Source organism: Gymnoscopelus braueri (genome assembly GCF_963280865.1).
Source record: "Gymnoscopelus braueri genome assembly, chromosome: 12".
In the NCBI taxonomy this organism is placed as follows: domain Eukaryota; kingdom Metazoa; phylum Chordata; class Actinopteri; order Myctophiformes; family Myctophidae; genus Gymnoscopelus; species Gymnoscopelus braueri.
In genome coordinates this window covers 42536154-42558531 of record NC_137614.1, presented here as the reverse complement: position 1 = coordinate 42558531, position 22378 = coordinate 42536154, and the positions used below count along the sequence as shown (strand labels likewise).

Sequence of the window (22378 nt, the reverse complement as noted above, 5' to 3'; positions counted from 1 at the left end):
ATTCTCAAAGTCGTGTTCAGGGACACTCAGGGTAACTTGCAGGGTTCCAAATGGACCCTTACAGCTCTGCAACTCTGAGAGTGTGTAAATTGAGAACAACTGTAATTGTGTGTGTGTCCCTGGGTGGCAGGACTGTCCGACTTCACCCACTCATGGTATTAAATACTGATGGATGAGTGTAGTAGATAGAAGTGCGTGCACAGGCAGTGTGTACAACAGTGTTTAATATAGGTTTGACCTTGTTTAGATTGGTGGTTTGGATATCTATGAAAGTAGTTGTTTTTGCCGTAGCATAGAGGCGTGTGGTTGGTTGAAACCAAATGGCACCTGATTGAAGGTTGAATTCAGACAGTATCAGACATAAACAGTTTCCAGGAAAACGTGTTTATTGCACGCATGCTTTGTCCCTGAAAACTCTTGTTGCCCCGTCGCTTACTGATGCATGAGTATATGTGTCACATATTTACACTTTTATATGAATATATTATGTAAATATGTGCCTCTCAGTTGGAGAAACATTGGATTTCAGGTAAATATATATATATTTTGTTTTTTAAGTGTACAGTGGAATTTGTGATACTTGGTAGAGTAACAGAAGTTGTGTGATCAGCAGAGCAATCTAAGTTCCATCAGCCCTATGCCCCCTAAACCCCAAACCTAACCCCTAACCCCAGCCCAATCCCTAACTCTAACACCTACCCCAACCCAACCGTTACCATAACCCCACTCCTAAAATGAGGGAACATAGAGCTGAGGGAGGATAGCGCTGAAGGTACATAAAGTGGGATGTGTAGAGCTGAAGGAAGGTAGAGCTGAGGGAACACTATCCTGTGATCCAGACTGCTTCGCTACGTTTGGCGGGTTTTGTTTCTCACTCGCTAAGAGAAGTGAGAAAAAGAAATCAGCCGAACGTAGTGAATCAGGCTGGATCCCAGGCTAAGGGAACACAGAGCCCAAAGTATTTTCCTGTCTGATTCCCAGCAGGAGAGGGTAGGTCCTGATTGAATGAACCTGGGACCAGAATGACCAAAACACTATTATGAAACATAAATACCTGACAGGTTGTTAAGCAGGTTGCCTGCCTGAACGTGGTTGTTTTTAAATAAGAGAACAATATTGTGTTGAAAATAGTGTAGTATATATTGCTCATGTAGTTAATTATTTTCTCTCAGATGAACATACAGAGAATATACAGTATTAGATCATTTGATAGGAAGGACTGGAGACTGTAATTAGATATGGTTGGGAGCCAAGTAGAGGGTAATGTGAGCTGATCACATTCCCAGAGCTAATCAAGTGCTGAGTTCTGGGAACATATATGTATCTACTCATATGAACACAGTATGCAATGTTGTCATTTCCCAGCCTACACATAGCCTACACATAGATCTGCAAGCTAATAGCGCGGCACATTAGCTTGTAGATCTGCTATTTTTGAGAAATCGGGATTTTTTTTTGCAAATCTTTGAATATATATATTTTAAAGCGAACATTTGTGACTCAAATCTTTGCTTCTGGGGGTCCCTGGAACAACATATTTTGAGATGGGGGTCGGCGGCCAAATAACATTCATTTTGGGGGTCCTTGACATGAAAAAGTTTGAGAACTGTTGATTTATAGCACTCTTGTGTAGACGCCTTCCAGGACCTTTTCCTGCTGTACTGTGAGCGTCCATGTCTCGGACCCATACAGCAGTACTGACTCCCACTGTAGCTACTAACAGCCTTAGGCCTACATACTCATGCAAATACTCACCATCGGCTCTCATCTGACCCCTTGTGGGCATTAGGAAGCATGACAATGTCTACAGGTAACAAGGATCAGTCAATCCTCTGTGCAATACTGCTGAAATATAGTCATTTTCAGTAGGTTACTCAAACATGTTCTTTAGATTTAATACATGGAACACTTAATTTGTCAAGCATTACGCTGCACCTGTGTCCTCTGGTATACACTAGGCCTACATTAAATAAAATACATGAATTGTATGTACAAAACAAACAACATAAAAGAACGCACTCCATTCACATAGTATATATTGAGTAGTAAAGAAAATAAACCAGTTAATATAAAAATAAATAAATAAATCTGAACATTAAGAGATAAATTGCAAGGTGCTTCTTTGTGACAAATAGATCATGGATTAGCACCAGTCTGTCACTTTGGTGCCAAAAAACAGAAACACTGCTTATTTTTTCTTATCTTTTCTTAATCAATTTATTTAGCAGAAAACATATTACAGCAAGAGCTACAGTAAATGAAACATTTCCCCTGTAGTAACATCAACAGTCAATATCCCATCTGCTTATGAAAACCTGTAACTATTTGTAATAGTTTTGTCATTTATTATAATAGGAAAAATGTTTAATAAAAGAGTTTAATAACTCATACAGTATTTTTTCCAGGATAAATTGTTACTTTTAGCAGCAATGTACTTAAAATAGTAATGCCATTTCAAAATAAAAAGCTTCATTCATTACAAATTCTGTGGTAAGTCAGTCAATATTCCACCTGCTTATGATTTCTTATTTTGCCAATCTTTGTTTATGAGCAATCAATAGCCGCTCTACAAGCTCAAAGCGCGTCAAGTGTTGACAGCTTGTAGATCAACAATTTTCACTATTTTAAAAGGAAAATTGGCCTGTAATGATTTTCCCAAAACTAGGACAACAGGCTTAAAGTGGTTAAGATGAATGGAACCATAAACATACAATATATATGGTTATGTTCATCTGTGAAAGTAGGAATATCATTTTCAGTATTACCTTTTGCAAAAGCTCCCCCTATTGTTTCTTCCATTTCAGTGAAAAACTATAAACAGCACAGCAGCAATCACTTAAAAGCAATTCTTAACATTATTATTCATTAAATCACTGTATATCATTTTTAGCAATAATTATTTTTACAAGTTACTTTAAAAAACATCTTTATCTAAATTCAGCAATTTGATTGAACAGTGCCTGACCAGTAGGAATGGTCCCTTTCACACAGACTAAATCTACAATATTGTTTCAAACAGGATTATGATGCAAGTATTGGAATAACACACAGAGAGACATAAGTATTGAATATTGTGTGTTACCATATGAGTAAATCTGGTCGACTGATAAAGGTAATGGAATGAGAGAGAGAGAGAGAATATGAGAAGTCAAAATAAGTGTCAAGTCAACTGTCAGATACAGTGCATTATAAAATAGCATGATGATGATGATGATGAAGAAAATGCCACGTCAGTGCAAGTCTGCTCCAATGAGAATCACAAGAAACTACTAGGACAGAGTTGATGTGACGATATACATTGGATGGATTACAGTAAGTTGTCATCCTACAGTAAATATGAAGGTAATATTCTGTGTCTGTAGTCATAGACTGGTGTTCCCCACTCTGTCCTTAAGGAGAGGTAGTCAGTGCTGGGGGCGTGTCCCTTTATGACCTGTCCCGCCATAGTAGGCCCCTCCCTGTTCCTCAGCTCACTCGCCAACAGAGTCTCACTTCTTCTTTTTCTTCTGAGGTCCTGTCGAGAGACAGGAGACACGTTAGGAAATCTTGTTAATGATGGCCACACCAAGACAACACTGATAGATTTTGAAGGGGCAACATCGCCGATTTTCTATCTGAATACAGCTGGCAGAGATTTCTAGTGCCGAAGTGTTAGGTCAGATTTTCACATCTCACAATGGAACGACAGGATTCAGGCTCAAAATCTGTTATGTTGCCCATTCATTTTATAATTTCCTATATTTAACATTTATAAATGATCTTTTTTATAATATTTATGAATACCATATTTATAAACCATGCTAAGACACACAGCTGCATGCAATTTATAAGAGGATAGGTTATTATTATTATTAGTTATGAACATTTGCTATTTCCGTATCTTCCTACCGGCACTGGCCCACATTTTGCGGGAGAGTTTTTCCCCCAGCAGGTACAGAGGAACCATGGTGAGGGCCGCGATCCCAAAAAACAACCCCAGACCCACGGGACTCAGCTGGGCCATGATGGGATACACCCAGATATCTGAGACATAGTGCACCCACAGGACCCTGACACACACAGTGACACAGACACAAAAAACAACATCGGGACACAAATCTGATTAACTATTTCCACGGTAGAGGAATTCATATATTGTGGTTTATTAGGGATAAAACCCTAATAAACCTCATCATTTAACATTATTACCCAAGGCACCCTTGAGTGTAATATTGTAATTATAAACTGGTTAAAAAAAAGTTGTTTGTTGCTCTTGTTAATACTTTTCATTGCATCAATATTCAGATAAAACACACAGACTTATTACCATTGTCAATCTGGTGTCCCTATTTTGGGCATGTTAGTGAAAAAGGCAAACATTTTAAAGAATTGTAAAGAAGAAATAGGGCATACATTTATATGAAAAAACATACAAAATGATATTGGATACAATGTTTGTGCCTGACGGCGTGGATATCTCAAGTCGTCTTACCATGAAAGGTACACGAACGCAAAGAGAGCCAAGCCGAGGATGCTTTTGATTCTGCCGCCATATTTATGGTTCTGGACGTACATCTGCACAAGTACCAAGGGCAGGATGGTAGTGTGCTGCAAACGGAAAGAAATGCAGAAAAGGAGGTTTATTGCAGAACAAAAAAGGGGAAGCTAGTACCATAGTAGTTAGTCAGGACATAACAAAAAACTGTGTTGTGAAACATGTTATCAGTGTGAAACTTCAACCGGAGACACGCCAGCAGTAAACATACTGTAGAATAATGGGTATTTGAAGAGAGACTGTGGGAATGGCAGCCTTCGGCAGGCTAGCATTACACCATTTTGTCTGACTGTAAAGCGCAAATAGATTAGATAACAACCTTCAGTTACTAGCTAAAAATGACAAACGTTAATAAGCAGACAAGTTCAAGTTGTGCTGTATTTATGTGTTAAGCATTTCACAGTTGAGTGTGAAATATGCAATTAGGGCTGGGGAATAATACAATATATCAATATTGCTGTGATACGAGATTTAATATTGTGCAATGGCTTATGGCGTAAGTCTTGTCCTGACTGTTTTAACTGATCTATTATTTGCCTTTAACATAAGTTATTATAGTCATAACTGATGATTACTTAAAAAAAACATCTCATTGTGTAAATAAATATTTCAAGAAAGTTCCCGCAAAATTCATAGAGAAAGCCCTAAATGCAATAATCAACGCATAAAAAGCAGTAGTGTTCAGGACAAACCAACGCTGCTACTACTCTCTCACACACATGTGATCTTGTCTAATAAGCACATGATAACAAGGTCATGCCTTTAGAATCCAACTGTAAAGTGGATAGATACCGCCTTAACTGTACTGACCACTAACCACCAGTAGACCTCATTAACCTGATATGTCCAAAGTCCAGTTTAATGTAACACACTTACCATAGCATGGTTCAACCAGACAGGGATAATGTCATCTAGGTACTTGGGATACACCAGCTCTCTGTCATAGTGGTATAATGACCAGAAAGAGGAAAACACAAACTGTGGAAACATAAAGGGAGTCATAGATTATATTAAAGGTGCTATAAGTGATATGTCTTAAGTGTTAAATAGCTCTATATTCTGACAGTAATCATTACTACAGAGTTCAATTAACAAGGGGTCTCTCCGTCTCTCCAGCTCTTAAATACATTTAAGTCAGGATGCCATTTTCATCCAATCAGGAGAGAGAACTCATACAGGATAAACAATTTAAATTGGAAATGTTGAAACACAAAATTAGCTGACAAAATTGGAACTGGAGATATATATAAATAAATATATTGCATAATGTGTAACATAATCCTTTCTATATTAGAGGTGCTGTAAGTTAGTGATATATGTGATATATATATATATATATATATATATATAAAATAACTATAATAACTTACAGCACCTCTAATATTAGTTACACATTATGCAATATAAGTATGATAAAGAGGCAAATAAATATACTCACGGCAGCAAGAGGGAAAGCCAGAATAGTGAAGAGTTTGTCCCTTATTTTAACCAGCAGAGATGGAAGACCTTTGGCAGGGAGTATGAGGTGAACGATGTCGATGAAGACGCATAATCCAAAGAACACAGACTGCAGGACCTAATGGCAATAATTGGCAAATAGCAATGAATGATTCAGTCCTAACAGGGCATTAGAAATAGTTTATGATTGTGTGTGATGCTGCATGCATATTAGCAGTGGTGTACTGTACTTAAGTACAATTTTGAGGAATTTTATATTTGACTTTACAGGAGTATTTCCAATTTTCAGTACTTTTACTTCTACTCCACTACATCTCAGGCAAATATTAAACTTTTTTTACTCCACTACAATTATTTGAAAACTTTAGTTACTAGTTACTTTGTAGATTTGTATTATTATTACAAAACATAGCCATTTGGAAATAGGCATTGTGAGCTTGTAGATCTGCTATTTTCAAAATATTTGTATACTGTACATTTGAAAACTTGTGAAACGGGACATTCTGCAAAATGAGCGCTTTTACTTTTGGTACCTTTACCTACAATTTGATACCAGTACTTTTGTACTTTTACTCAAGTACATTTTTTTATCTGGACTTTTACTTGTAACAGAGTGTTTCTATTGCAGTATTGATTCTTTTACTCAAGTACAAAAAATGTAGTACTTTTCCCACCGCTGTGTGTGATGCTGCATGCATAGCATATAGTGCATTACAACCACCATGCCTTTGATCTAGCAAATGCAGGCATAACATATAGGTACAATTAAACACCTTCTCTTACCAGATCGAGGAAGGTCAGATACTTCCATCGCCCTCCGTACGTCTTCTGCCCCGGGTGTCTCTCGGTGTTCAAGGAGCAGTTCTTGGTGATGGTGAAGACGTACCATGTAAATATGACGATATGAACGCACAGACACGACCCCCAGGATGATGAAGCGGCCGCAGCCATTTTGCACTAGAAGAACGGTCTGACAGCTCCCTCTGGTCACGTGACAACAAGAGGAGGCTGTCACTGCTGTACTAACTGCCGCTGGGTGGAGTTTGATCTGTTATTCTAACTGATTATTGTCACAATAACATTGAATTATGGTTGGTTGATTGATTGATGAACGGGGAAAAAAAGTGACGTATATGAATAAATAATGAAGATATAAACAAATAATACTGACTTTATAGGCTAATCAGTGCCAGTGGTGGAAGAAGAACGAATTTGTTTTAGCAGAGGTAACATTTGGGCTCAACAAGTGGTTAATGCAGGTTTTGTAATAATAATCGTATCTGTAAAGTAACTAACTAAGCTGTATAAATAAACACAAAAATTCAACAACAAAAAAAAGACATGAATAAATAATTAAGACATATAAATAAACAATACTGACTAATAATTCTGACTGCAAGACGGAAAACTATCTGCCAGCACGCGTGCCCAAATGATACCAACTATTCTCAATAAAGTTTCTGTCTTAAAAAATAAATACAAATTAAACCGACAGACGACTGCATGGCTTCATTATTTAAAACGGACCTGAAAATCCACCTTTCAGGTACCCTCGGAAACCCATGCCTTTACCTTTCAGGGGGCCTAAGGGAGAGGTAATTACCACTTCTCCTTAGAAAGGTGTGACCTTTAAACCCCCCCCCCTTTCCTCCTAAAACTGTCTATTGTACATTATTTCTTGTCTTTCATACCAGTAACCTGTAAGCTGTGTATATTTGTCTTCTTAAATGTCATCATGATTTGAGTGCACGGGGATCTCATTTTAAATAAGCCAAGGTGCTTTTATGAGCGATCCAGTTTAGAGGACCTTGTATTGTGAATTGTACTTCCATGTACTGTTTCCATGTATTTCTAAATAAAGTATTCAATAAAAAATGTATCAAACCCTCAATGGAAACAAGTCCACTAGACTTTTTTTTTGTGTTATCCTTTTTCGACCAATTGTTTGACTGTACTTGTGCTGTTTGCGTTTCTGTCTAATAAATATTCAATCAATGAAAACTCGAACGTGTCATTTGACAGTAAACATCCGCCAGGGGGCAGCAGATGCATGTAAACAACGCCATGCGACTTAGGTCTGTCGCTTCTATTCGTTCTATTTCTACGCCGACCAAACCGTTGTCGGCGAAACATTTCCGTGCTCCACATCGGCACGCGCGCAAAGCCTCACGGGAGTATGAGTTCAGTATATAGCAGCCACCGGTGCCTGAGTACAAAAAAAGAACTACATTTCGCGGCAAGCATCGCGGTTCCATTCGTACCTCGTAGGTCGTCCCAGCTGGGTGATGATGATGATGTGACAGCGGACTGCCTCCCCTCTAGAAGCTCCAATAAGCCGGCGAGAGGCGAAGAGGCAACACATCAACCGGCGATCATGAAGCAATTTTGAACAGACAGCCTAGAAGCCTTTTTTCCCTTTAGGATAAAGGGGAAAAAATAAGAAGATCGCCGGCCAACAGAAAAAAACAACAACCATGCTGTTCAAACACAGAAGAATCTAAAAGAAAGAAGCATCTAACGTCTTCAAGGTTAGAAGATCATCCTTCATCCATCCGATCCCCCCCTTGTCTGATCGTAGAGACCAGGCAGACCCCCAGCTGGTACCAGTACCACCACCACCACCACCACCACCATGTCTGTGTTGCTGATGGAGGCCGGGCCCGAGGGGCTGAGAGCCGAGATCGAGCGTCTATCCCGGGAGCTGAGTGATACGACGAAGGAGAAGATCCAGGCGGCGGAGTACGGTCTGGCGGTGCTGGACGAGAAGCACCAGATCAAGCAGCAGTACGACGACCTGGAGCTGGAATACGAGACCGTGCGTCAGGAGCTGGACCAACTGAAAGAGGTACGCTATATATATGATCATGATGATGACACTATTATTATTATCATAACTCATTCATCACCAGCAGTGTTCAAATGGGAAAGCTGCCTATTACCTATTATAGACGTGCGTAATAAGCGATTGATTTCTCGGCCCATTGACCAAAACCAGTGATTCCTTTCAATTCTCAACCCTTTTCATTTCAACGACCCCCCGTTTTGATATGCATTTATAGGCCACGGATCCCCATTTGATACAACAAAAATGATAATCTCTGGAACCCATCATGCATCTTTGATTGATTGATTGATTGATTGAATTCTTTATTAACAGTTTGCACACAAAAAAAAGCACAGAAGTACAGTTCAAAACAATATGATGCTAAAAAGGATTAAAACCCAAGGAAGCACTATGGCTTGTTTCCATTGGGGTCCTGTGTATTAAATTAATTGAATAGACTGTAAAAATCCACAGGGTTACATGTAATACTCTCAGATTTACAGACCCATGGCATAAATAGTCAATTTGGACTCCCTGGTGCTGGGCCCCAGACCTGATGTTGAGAACCAGTGTAATAATAATAGTCCAATTAATTACACCCCCCCCCCCCCCTCCATCCTCATCCTCAAGGTCAAAATTGATGTTGACACTGCAAGAGGCTAGAAGCACCCCCCCCCCCCCCCTGTCAGGGATTCCCTCAGCTATACCCCTTTTATTTATTTATGTGGCACACACACAGATGTGTTTGGCAACCTCTGAGCTTGTCTTGCATGAATCCCTCCCCCAACTAAAATGTCAGGCAAATACATTTTATCTGCTATGTTTTGTGGTATATATAATTTGTTTTTTTTAATTGAAAAATGAAGATAGATCTGTGTGGCCCCGCTCGATTACACATTTTTCTTTGGTTGTTTTGATGGGATATTATTTCCAAGTCTGCCACCCACCTTCTGGTTTATTTAGCAATAGGCCTATAGTAGCTAAATCAAATGGAAATTTAGTTAGAAATCATCCAAAAATCCTTTAAGTCAGGTTAATCATTTGCCCAGATAAACCAATGCAAATAAGATATGTTCTTGCTTTAAATGAATGACACACCCAGCTCAGAGATCCTACAGTGTAAGAACGAGAACTGCCGGTGCGGATAATAAAAGGGGCGGGCAGATGGTTTGAATTTCAAAACCTCCCGCTCAAAACGAGGGATGAGCAACTCGCAGAGGAAACTTTAAAGATAGAGTTGTAACCGTTTAGGAATGGAAGGAATGCATGAGAGTGAAGGATGTGTCTGTGACTGTGAACAGTGTCCTGACTCATTCGCTCTGCTCTCTCCGGTCCAACTCTGGTCAGAGTTTTCCACTTCTCCTCAGTCAGTTGATTAACATCTCATATGATTTACATAAAGTAAAATGAAGGTGGGAGTTGGTTGAGGAGTCGGGCTGAACGACCACTCTGTGTTGGCTAAATGGCTACTCTCAGGAAAAGAAAAGAAAAGACAGATGTCCACTTCAGCACAGAAGTATACAGGCTCTCCTATGGGGAGTGTGTCTCAGAGATTCTGGGTACTTCCCCGGTCCTCCCACAGCGACGGAGAACCAATTGCTGACGCCACAGCGAATCCCTCCTCGCTATACTCAGAATGTGTTCATCGCTCCCCTGGGTTTTTGTGTTTTTCTGTGGGAAAAGAGGGACAGAGTGGCTATGAAGAAAAGAGAGAGAGAGAGAGATTTCAGCTCTATGCGCGTCAGTCTTTTGATTTCTCTGGCTGTCTCTGTGCTGCCCTCACCCTCCTCTCTCTAATAGTTGTTATTGTGGAGGGGAGGAGGTTTCAGGGCTGTCTCAACAGCTCCTGTTCTGTTTTCCCATGCACTCCTCCTTTGTCCTGGGAGTCCTAACTGTCTAACAGAAGAAGGACAACAGTAGAAACATGTTGAATAGACCGGCAGGCAGCAGTCCTTGAAAAGTAACCACGACAGGCAGCAGCAAAGCATAAGAGAATGTAGAAAAGTGTTGGGGGGGCGTTGTGATGTATAAGCTATTCTTCACAAGCTCACATATCACATATATTAATATCTAAATATAATTCCTAGCCCTGTATAATTCAGTGGGTGACAATTAACATGCATTTGTATAATACAGCAAGATTCAATTATCCACCCAATTCAAATATGGCACACTTTCATTATATTAGGGCTTGTGGAGGGTTAATTGGTAGTTAGTCCATGCTGGCTGCAGAGCAATGGTCTGTTGCTGGCCAGCAGTGATCCTGAACAAAAGGAATAAGGCAAGACCTGCCCCCCCCCTTCCTCTTCTTGATTGTTTGTTAGAGAGCATTAGGAAGGACCGGTTCAGTCTCCGCCATTAGGAAGGAAAGGGTCAGTCTCAAGCCCTAGGAAGGATGGGGGTCGGTCTCAATCATTAGGATGATGGATCAGTCTGTAGACAGGCTACTGCCGAACCAGTGGCTAAAAATAAAGCTTATCAGTGAGGTCACTTTACACTGGGAATGTCAAGTCCACACCAATTACTGTACATGGACGTCACATTAATAAACCCTACAGTGTATGCTTCATTGACTGGTGTCCCTCAGGGTTCCGTACTTGCCCCCTCCCCTACCTTTTCCCCTCTACACGAGGGGAAAATAGCCGATCTACAAGCTCACGCGTTGTGAGCTTGTAGATCTGCTATTTTTGCTGAATGTTATGTTAGCCAAGTTTATGGTGAATGTTCGCCCTCTATTATGACATGCCCAGAATCGGGACGCTAGCTAGGGTTAAAGTGGTTATTCAAACATGCCCCCACAGCCTGTGTGAGCTCTCTAAGTAAACACATGAGTCAAACTGTAACTTTGTCTGTGATCATCTGTCATCGACATCTGTCTGGTCAGAGCTAAATGTCACGGAGCCGTTGGTACCTGGCTCTTATTTGTCCTTGGGTCTGCTCTACACACAATATTTGGACGACCCCTCTCTCTTACTAGTCTCTCAGACAACGGAGACAGTTGGAACCACATTGTCTGGAAGATTTATTTTACAGGGTCGTTCCCTTTTCAGACATAGACGTTCAACGGTTTCTCTCACGATGTCGTTCTACGCTTCTCTCTCACACTGTCATATGCAGCTTGCTTGGTTTGTGAACACAAACCAAGCAATATCTTAGTGCAAACATTCAAGAAATAATCACCTAGCTATTGATTTGCTAATATCAAACGGAGGATGTGTGTGTGGAATGGCTCCTACTAGATGTATGCACACATGCATGTACGCGTGCACACACACACACACACACACACACACACACACACGCACACACGCACACACCACCATGGTGCATGTGAGTATTGATTTTCTTTTCTTCATTAAACCTGGAAAGAAATGATCTATTAGAAATCGCAGTGAAAACAACTGTCTTTTTAGCCAATTCCCAACTAACCTTAGGTCAGGACAGGACACTAGTGTGCGCGCGCACACACACACACACACACACACACACACACACACACAGTAAAACAGAGAGATGGAGGAATTCTGCACTGTTGCTTAGTAACGGCACAGCTCTCTGTTCATTCAAGCAGCCAGGAGCCGGGCTGGTGCTGTTTCTTCGTGTGTGTGTGTGTGTGTGTGTGTGTGTGTGTGTGTGTGTGTGTGTGTGTGTGTGTGTGTGTGTGTGTGTGTGTGTGTGTGTGTGTGTGTGTGTGTGTGTGTGTGTGTGTGTGTGTGTGTGTGTGTGTGTGTGTGTGTGTTGGGTGACTGCCAGTGCATATTGCAGCTTAGTAGAAAGCTAACAGAGAGTATACTGGTACATAGGATGCTGGTGCTGCTAGACAATGGTTAATCACTTTCAAGCTGGTGTGTATATTCTGGGCATGTCTCCATATTCATAGGAAGAAAATAGCAGATTTAAAAGCTCACAACATGTGGCATCACGATACATTGTGATCTTGTAGATCTGCTATTTTCACTAGCTGTCAAAGTAAGTATATACGAAATAACTAGAGACTTCTTTCTTAAGAAATTGTCTCAGGTACATTTTGCTTTATTTTAGATAGGAAAGTGTAGCGAGACGATAACCTAGAGATGGGGTAGAGGACACACGCCCACAGGCCTCCAGACCTGTATCGGTATCAAACCAGAGACATTGCAATTATCTCATTATCTGTATGTGCTCAATGCGCCGTCTGGTTGCCCACTGGAGCGCCCCAAGGAAATATCCAGACATACAGTAGGTTAATGATATTCATAGCATGCTGCTATTTGGTCTCCAAACAGTGATCTGTCATGTTGTCAGCCAGGCTCGTACAGTGATGTTGTGAATGTTATCTTTATGGTCATGTTGACCTAGCTCTCTCCATTACACTAGACTTTGATTCATGCTATCTCTGTCATTTGTTTTGTGGAGATTAGTTATTTAATCATTGGTCTTTCCTCCTTTAAACTACCTGTCAACCATAAGCCCCTCCCCTCTTGTTCCTCTGCCACTCTCAGTCACCTCACCTTTAAAACCATATACGTACATATGGTTGACCGGAGTCCCCCAGGGGTCTATACTAGCCCCCCCCCCCCTCGTTTCCCCCCTCTACACCAAATATCTTCACCGAAAATAGCCGATAAGCTCACAATACGTCGCAAGGCGTTGTGTGAACTTGTAGATTGGCTATTTTTGCCAAATGTTCACCCCAGAATAGGAACGCTGGGGTTCATGTGGTTAAGCCCCTCCCCTCTCTTGTTCCTCTACTGCTCTCACCTGACTAGAAAAGCCATAAGCCCCGCCTCTCTTGTTGTGGGAGCCCCTCTTGTAGTGAGCCCCTCCTCACTACAAGAGGGAAGGAGGAAGCTCATAGGTAATGTCATTGTCATCTTTCTTATCCAATCTGTGTGGCGCACTGGCCTGACACCTGAGACACTGTCTATTGTCACGTTATGCAGTGAGAGTGTGTGTGTGTGTGTGAGTTAGTTAGCTCCTCTGCTACATACAGTATGTCCTGAATAATATCACTGCCTTCCTTCCTGGCATTGGTGACATGTTTGTTTATTGGCAATAAACAAAACCTGTTGTTACATTGTTACATAACAGATTACAATCACATCCCTGGTGTTATGACTTATGATAGCTGTGATAAAGTTGTGGACCTTCATGCATGTTTTGTTGACACACAAACACACACATGTTGCTCACACTGATCATGTGTTGTCAATGGCCGACCAGCCACTGCACACGATTTATTCACATCTAGACAGCTACGTATTACCCAAACTGGGTGACGGGGTGGTCCTAGGTTCTGTGGAATTTAGGTAGAATGTCATGGTCATGAAGACATCATCTTATCCCTGAAGACCGATTCCTTGGAGATCCCAAATCCCATGCTTTGTTTGACCTAATTCGCTCTTTCTCTGTGTAATACGGGACACCTTTGTGTTTTAGGCTTCTGTGCATGCTAACATGCGCTAACACACATAGAAACATAAACATACATGCATGCACACACACACACAGACCATGACAATGCTACTGTGACAAAGAGCAGTGTTTTGGGGTCCTTGTTGCATTGTAGCAAGGCAGCTGTGTACTGTGTAGTGCGTTGTGGAATTCTCCTGGACAATCAGGAACGTAAATGGTTAAGCTCAGTAAAACCTGGGTTCTCTGTCCTCGGCTCGCTGGCCTTTTGTGCGCCTGAACCCGATGGGGTTAGCAGGTCTTGGGTGTCACACACTAAACGGGGAGGGGGTTAAACGCTCACAGAACACAGGGTTCGACAAAAGCAGAGATTGAGAGAGCCGTCCCATTGTGACAACATGAAAAAGATCGCTCCCTTTTGTCCCTTTAGAAATGGCAGATCACTAAAGGACGGATCGCAGTGTCCTCAAACAAAGGTATTTGGTGTGACTTTTGAAAAACTGTGGCGTTTAAATGCCACGGATGCCAGCTGAACCGCGGCAGAAAGCAGGAGGAGGACACCCGCCCATCTGGACTCTTGGAAGGCAAAGTCGTAAAGTGTCATCATAAACAACGTCACTCTCATAATTGTTGCATTTTTGCGATAGTGAAGCCCCTTTGCTCTGTTACCAGATCAGCAGCTGTTCCTCTCACCACCACTTGCTCTGTTTCTTTTTGCTTATAATCTTACTAACCCCTGAGTCAGTCTGACTCAGTCTATTTAACGTCCTAATTCCTATTGAATTGATATCGAAGTGATACTGTAGAAGTGGTCTGCATTACTGATCACTATCATGCCACAGACCATTTCCCAATGATGTGTTGAAAGGTAAACGGTATTGCTTCTGCAAACCATCCAAAACTTCAGACCTGCCAAAACCCCTGTTCATTGTTTTTGGGGTTATTTCGGCCAACCCTTTCATCTGTAGTAGCCCTTAGCGGGCGGCCGCTCTGCAATTAAGGGGTAATCTTTTCTAAATGCCACTAAATAAAGTCTCAAATCCCCTCCCTAAGAGGATGAATCCCTGCCACTATGCACGAGGCTTACGGAGGTCTGGGAGCCCGGCCAGGTCCAGCCACACTATGGTGGCTGCATCCACAGCCAGGGGACATGCAGGTCCGTCCATCTGCTGGGAATGCTGCTGGCCTGACCATGTCGAGCAGCCTGGAGAGTCTGTTAGGGGTGCAGCAGTTCATCAAACGAATCCATTTAATCGATAAAAAAAATATCGATAATCGATCAAATAATAGTTCCAAAAGTAGACAATTTAAAAGCTCACAGTGCGTTACGATGTGACACGTTTTATTTTTTATGCGACACTGTTTTACGATATAAAATTGGGCGACACTGTTTTACGATATAACATTGGGCTTAAGTGCTTAATCAGACTAATAGATTTAGCCAATTATACAAAAATCTATTAGAATTGTTTTTGTCGATTTGTTGATAAAAAATAAAATATAAAAAATAAAACTGTCATGGCCCGGGCGGCTGGCGTAGCGGTCCGGTCACCTAGGCTTCAATGTAGCCTGACAGCGCATCGCAGGTTCGAGTCCCGTTCCTGACAAGCCTTTCTGCATGTCTCTCCCCATCTCTCTCCCCCTTTTTCCTGTCTGTCTCTACTGTACAACTATAAAGAAAGGCCAAAAAGTCCCCAAAAATATCTTAAAGAAAACGGTCAATTATTCGATTAATCAACAACAAAAAAACTGATATAATAATCGCTAAGAAGATAATTGATAGTTGCAGCCCTAGAGTTTACTGTGCTGCTTAGTGCTTAGTTACCTTGTATGACTCCCAAACTTAATTACAGTGACGCACAGACCATTATTAAGACCATTCGCAGACAGTATACATTTACGATAAGTCTCTGTACATTTAGGAAAATCTCACTGAGCCTCTCAGTCTGGCTGTTTACAATGCAAAGTAACAAAACATTCAACCTTGCACAGTTTTAAGTAAAACTGTCCACTGCTAATCCCTAATGAATTTAAAGGTCTTTTGTGTGGAACTCTGATAAAAACAGCGTACCACCAGAGACCGTTTCAGTTCAAGCACAGGCCATATTTGGCTGTGAGCGTTAGTAGATGGCTGGGCTTATTTAATGAGTGTTTGCAGGCTGAGGTGGACTGAATGGCCAGGGTTGTTTGGAGTGGTGTTGTTGGTCTGCTGTGTTACAGTGGTGTGTTTGGCCAATGTGTTCAGATGAAAAGGATCAAGTGTTTGTGAAGTACTGCACTGGTGCTTAAGTGACTTCAGCTGTGTTTAGTTCTCTTCAGCTATGATGTTTGCTGTTATGTGTGGTGTGCTCTGGGTTGGGTATTTTACAGCAGGGGTCCCCAACCTGGTGTCTGCAGACACTTAGTTATTAGTTTTATTTTATATATATATATATATATATATATATATATATATATATATATATATATATATATATATATATATATATATATATATATATATATATATATATATATATATATATATATATATATATATATATATATATAAATAATGTGGGTATGGGGGCTCTCAGGTAGGACGGGCCAAACAGCCGAAGAGCACTTTATTCTAGTCATAAGAACAGAGAAGAAACTAAGTAAAAAGTCAGACTATATAAAATTTCGGTAGCACTTGCTATGCCTCCTATGTGTATAATGCATCATGAACATACTTATAAGGCATTATAATCTGCGCATAACCCTGTATAATCAGATTTATAAGAGCTCATAAATACTCATAATGCTTTATTACCGAAACCATAACACATTATAAGGCATTTTATAATGACTTATATGTATCAAGTGTTATAATACTTCATAATTGCTGCCAATATGCAAATATAAAGAGAGTAAAAGTCTATACACATTGTGAGTTAATAATAGGCCTACATATTTAATCTGTTTCAATCGACGATCGTCACTGGATTTAAACCACATCATGGGACATGAGGACAGTCGACCTGAAGTCTTTTTTCCGTTTGTGAGAAGCGCTTGGAGCCTGCTGACTATCAAATGTATAGCATTATACCTGCTCATAGTGATGATGTTGTCTAATCCCGTTATGTTTCCATCAGGACAGGCATTTTAGCTGTTCATAATCATGTCTTGTAATCCCGTTGTGTTTCCATCCTCAAGCCACGTTCTGTAGATCAGAGCTATACTGCCTCCTCGCTAAGTCTCATCTCGTGCTCGACTGAGAGATTATGCAGCCCCTAACGTTACCTGCAGCATGCCATGCCACTCTACGCTAAGTGCAGCATGCTGCGCTGCGCCTAGTGTTACCTGCAGCCCTTACCAGCATGCCACACAGCCCCCCCCCCCAGCCTAGCATTACCTGTAGCATGCCCGACCGTGCCCGCTACTTTGCTTCCATTCACAACTTTCAGTTCTGTCCGGGCCTACTGTACTGTGTGGTGCCAGCTGGCTTTGATGATGGTCAAATTCCTGGGGGAATTTGTCTCTCTATATCTACTAAACTGCCTAGCCTATTGCAGCCTGTTGAAGATATCATTCCAAGCCAAATTATGAATCATAAAGATAACTGACCATTGTACTTTGTAGTAAATTTGCCTTGTATCTAAGGAGGTTTATATAGCCTAATTCAAACATTTCCATATATCTTGTAGTTTTTGAAGAACAAGCGCTCTTGCTGATTCAAGTGAAAGGTTCATGGAGGGATAGCTGTAGCTCAGCTAGGGTCATGATTCTGGCGGTGTAATCCTGTTAGTGGCCAGTATGGCCATCAGGCAGGAGCCCAGGCTAAAAGTAGAACATGACATGATCAACATGTCATAGCGGAAGATGTACGGCTGTCACTCTCCACCATTACAACCACGTTCAATCAGCCTGATGGAACTTTCTTTGTGCTCCTGCACTTCAACGCCTACTATAAATCTCTCAACAAATAACTCACTGTGTGTGGGTGTGCATGCATGTAATTAAGTGTGTGTGTGTGTGTGTGTGTGTGTGTGTGTGTGTGTGTGTGTGTGTGTGTGTGTGTGTGTGTGTGTGTGTGTGTGTGTGTGTGTGTGTGTGTGTGTGTGTGTGTGTGTGTGTGTGTGTGTGTGTGTGTGCCCACACACACTCCCGCGTGCACTCAGGCACGTGTCTGCATCATCTGTATTGTAGAACAGATGGACGGAAACTGAACCACAGTGTCTTCATTGTGTCCTCATCATGTCGTTCAGCTGACTATCAGCCTCCATTTTGTCTTAATCATCATCACACCCAGAGCTTATATTCAGCACTTTATTTTTAAAAAAAAAATTTATTCAACATTTTTGTCTTTAATTTCCACTTTTTACAGCCATTGTTTCAGTAATTATGATGGCTGGATAAATAATCAGAATCAGATTTGTGATCGCATCACAGCTAGGTCTTCAGGTGTAAAGAAGTGGGTGAAATTATATTTTTTTCTTTTTTCATACAAGCTCCATCATTTGCAGTTTTCCGGAAAGGGAAGAATAGAATTATATGTAGAATATATAAGAATAGAATTACATATACTGTATAGCGTAACAGGTATGTACCATACATGAGAATACTACTAATAGCACTATGTAACATAAAACACAAACAGCATTAGTAAATAAACAGCTTAAAAAGGGTATAGAACAGTAACAATAGTGTTTGTGCAAAAAAAATAGTCTCAAATGCAGGTGAGACAAGGAACGTATGTAAGAACATACTTTTGTTTGGACATAAGAAAAGTAGGCTGCAATGCATAGGTGTCTGCATAAGGTACATGATGTTGTAATCAGTATGAAAGTAGTCCACATAGGTAAGGTAGTTACGCATAAAAGGAACATAATCCACATGAAGAAAACACTAAAAAAGCCTTGTGTCTTGTGGCCATGCTTTGGAAAAGAACAGCGAGCCATGTGGTACTGTGTTGGGTAAGACACAATATGGTAAGACAAGTAGACTACCTACTGTAACTGGATGCACTTTAGCTTAGGTAACCCATGTTACTATGTTACATGATGGAGGTGCCCGCCTGCCTGCCCGCAAGTTATGAATTCTAGGTTCTCCTGTTGGAATGTTGGGAACGGTTCAGATTCTACCCACCATCTGTGGGCGATGTGATCAAACTATTAAGTTACAGGAACTTTATATAAATAGATGAATCAGAGTGTGTGTGTGTGTGTGTGTGTGTGTGTGTGTGTGTGTGTGTGTGTGTGTGTGTGTGTGTGTGTTTTAAGGAGAGCAAGAGAGAAACACACACACACACACACACACACACACACACACACACACACACACACACACACACACACACACACACACACACACACACACACACACACACACACACACAGAGAGAGAGAGAGTTTGTGGAAGTACTTGTTTTGAGGCCCACCTCCTGTATTGTTCTTTTGATGGAGCATGTGGGTGAACTGTGTGTGCTGTTGTATCAGATTTCCTTCCAAAACCACATTATAGTCTGTGCCATATGGTCTGAGTAACACCGGATCCATGGATGACTACTTCACTACTCATCTCTCTCTCTATTGTCAGCACTCAGTGCTTGTTTTTATCATCCTGTTTTTGTGATTATGAATCTTTGCCCTTGAATGTCATTTCAAGGCATAAATTACACAGGAGAATTCCATAGGTTAGCACTGGACTGAACGACCTCCCTGCTCCCTCAACGCTGCACCTCTTCCCTCTATTGAATTTAGAGTCAGAAGCCACCAGGCCCGTATCCTGTTTACGTCTGTAGGAGCTGGGGGTATTTAAAGGAGCCAGGAAGCAGCTGAAATATGACTCTTGTATCAGACCGGATCTTGTATGAGGGGATCAGGGGTGGAATATAACCCCATGGGATACATGAGGGGATCAAGGGGGAGAGATAACCCCATGGGCTACATCAGTAAAGTCACCGTCAGTGGTGGAAAGTAACCAAGTACATTTACTCAAGTACTGTACTTAAGTACAATTGTGAGGTTCATTCACTTTACTTGAGTATTCAACATGATTTGATACTTCTACTCCTAATATCTCAGAGGCAAATATTGTACTTTTTTCTCTGCTACAAAATGATTTGAAAACTTGAGGTACAAGTTACTTTGCAGATTTAGATTATTAATACAAAACATACATTACCCAGTGAAGTCCTATTTTATAATTTGGCTGGTCTAAAATAGCCGATCTACAAGCTCACAAGCCTTTTCTTTGGTACTGTAAGTATATTTTGATGCCAAGTCAAATTTGGTCAATTACAGGCCTTTTACTTGTAAAAGAAACCCATTATAATAATTATCATTATTATAAACATGATTATAATACATTATATACCCAACCTTCATATAAAGTGTAGAGTATTTTTAGATGGTGGTATTGCTACTATTCTACTTATGTAAGAAATCTGTGTAGTGCGTAAACTTTGACCGATGAGGCGTTGACCCTTGTTGTTGGTGGACACTGGATCCTTGTGAGAGGAATGTGGTCGTCTTCCCGCTGTGTGTCATGAAATTCCACGCTCAGCGTGTTGCTTTTCCTGTTTTTTTGGCCAGTTGTCATGGTATTAGAGACAGGAAGTGTCAGTCAATATAAACGCCACTGGGAGTCGTTTAGGTATTGATCAGAACTATTCACTCTAATAGCGATTTCCATTCAGAGCTGGTCACCAACAATGTCATGGTTGGCTGAAAAGGTCACTGCTTCTCTGCGTTTTGCTGTAATGAAGAGCAAATACTGTATGCAAATTATGATAAAAGTTACAGACACTTTAGGACAGTGTCCGGGTAGCTCAGTCGATAGAGCACCTGCCTTTGGGGCACAAGGTTCTGAGTTCAACTCAGCAGTGGCGGAAGAAGTGCTTACATTTTATACTTGAGTAAAAGTAGCAATACCACAACGTAGAAATACTTCGTTACAAGTAAAAGTACCAGTATTCAAAATTTACTTGAGTAAAAGTACAAAAGTATTGGCGTCAAAATATACTTAAGTACTAAAAGTAAAAGTACTCATTATGCACAATGTCCCATTTCACAAGTTATCATATGTATAAAATCCTTTGAAAATAGCAGATCTGCAAGCTCACAAGCGACGCGTTGTGAGCTTGTAGATCGTCTATTTTCAAATAGCCAAAGTCTATATAGGTCTGAAGTGGTTAATGTATGTTTTTTATAATAATTAAAATCTACAAAGTAATTAGTAACTCAAGTTTTCAAATAATTGTAGTGGAGTAAAAGTACAATATTTGCCTCTGAGATGTAGTGGAGTAGAAGTAAAAGTATTGAAAATGGGAAATACTCCAGTAAAGTAAAAAATACCTCAAAATTCTACTTAAGTACCGTACTTGAGTAAATGTACTTAGCTACTTTACACCACTGCAAGTCAGCGTATGAGTAGCATGAGTAGCAGGCCTATTCATACTCGACGTAAGACCCTTAAGTATTAGCATAAGGAACGGAGGGGGAGACCAAAAAGGGGAGGGGGGATTGGGGGTTTGTCCGTCGATTATGTCATCCGTCAGGTTGAGCTCTGAGCTCAACCTGACGTACCTGACGTACGTTCACTGCTTCCCTCTGAATAGCCTCTTGGCCCTAATCACGCATAAGAAACGTGTAAAACTATGAATGCACTGAATGCACTGACGTAAAGAACGTACCAGTTCCTCCCCCCCGACGTACGTCAATCCCCATCTCCGTCTAGTATGTACAGTCGTGCACGTGCAGGAAGTCCTGGGAGCTGATGGTAGGTGTTGTGCTCCACCTCAGCAATCCATCTCCCAGGGGGTCTTGGGCATCGAAAAGGCTATATATATATATATGTCACAGGGAAAATGGCATTCCAGGGAAATTGACAGGGGAGCGCTTGTTTTATAGGCACGGGGCGGTGCTGCGAGGCGGGGCTTTGATGCGAGGACGACGACCACAACAACAACATACTAACCAGGAAGCTACGCTAGGGGAACGCTGAAAATAAAATGGATAATATGAGAGAAATACTCAAGTAAAGTACGAATACCTCAAAATTGTACTTGAGTAAATCTACTTTGTTACTTTGCACCACTAGTACAAGCCTCAGTGGCGCACTTCGATAATCATTGGACTCCCCACCCACTACCACTGGGAGCCGGGGTTTGACTCCAGCTTGGGACATTACTTTTTCAAACAACCGCG

The 22378-nt window shown here is 41.0% G+C and overlaps 2 protein-coding genes across 3 annotated transcripts in view; one reads left to right on the top strand and one right to left on the bottom strand.

The window, feature by feature from the left end:
- Positions 1–2204: 2204 nt before the first annotated feature.
- Positions 2205–6948, bottom strand: adtrp1 (androgen dependent TFPI regulating protein 1). 2 transcript variants are annotated; one of them, XM_080444899.1, is made up of 6 exons: positions 6776–6948; positions 5973–6110; positions 5411–5512; positions 4472–4587; positions 3889–4049; positions 2205–3514 (listed from the first exon to the last, which is right to left on the bottom strand). In XM_080444899.1, exons 1-6 carry the CDS (start codon positions 6941–6943, stop codon positions 3489–3491), a joined length of 711 nt encoding a protein of 236 aa, XP_080301025.1. In that variant the 5' UTR covers positions 6944–6948; the 3' UTR covers positions 2205–3488. The 2 variants fall into 2 exon arrangements, with proteins under 2 accessions (XP_080301025.1, XP_080301024.1); XM_080444898.1 differs by having other exon boundaries at positions 2205–3506.
- Positions 6949–8342: 1394 nt separating this feature from the next.
- Positions 8343–22378, top strand: part of LOC308096883 (protein bicaudal D homolog 2-like) — an 87805-nt gene continuing 73769 nt past the window's right edge. Inside the window, exon 1 of the mRNA XM_080444390.1 lies at positions 8343–8837. Coding sequence (XP_080300516.1) covers positions 8625–8837 — 213 coding nt within the window. The 5' untranslated portion in view covers positions 8343–8624. The remainder of the gene's footprint in view (positions 8838–22378) is intronic.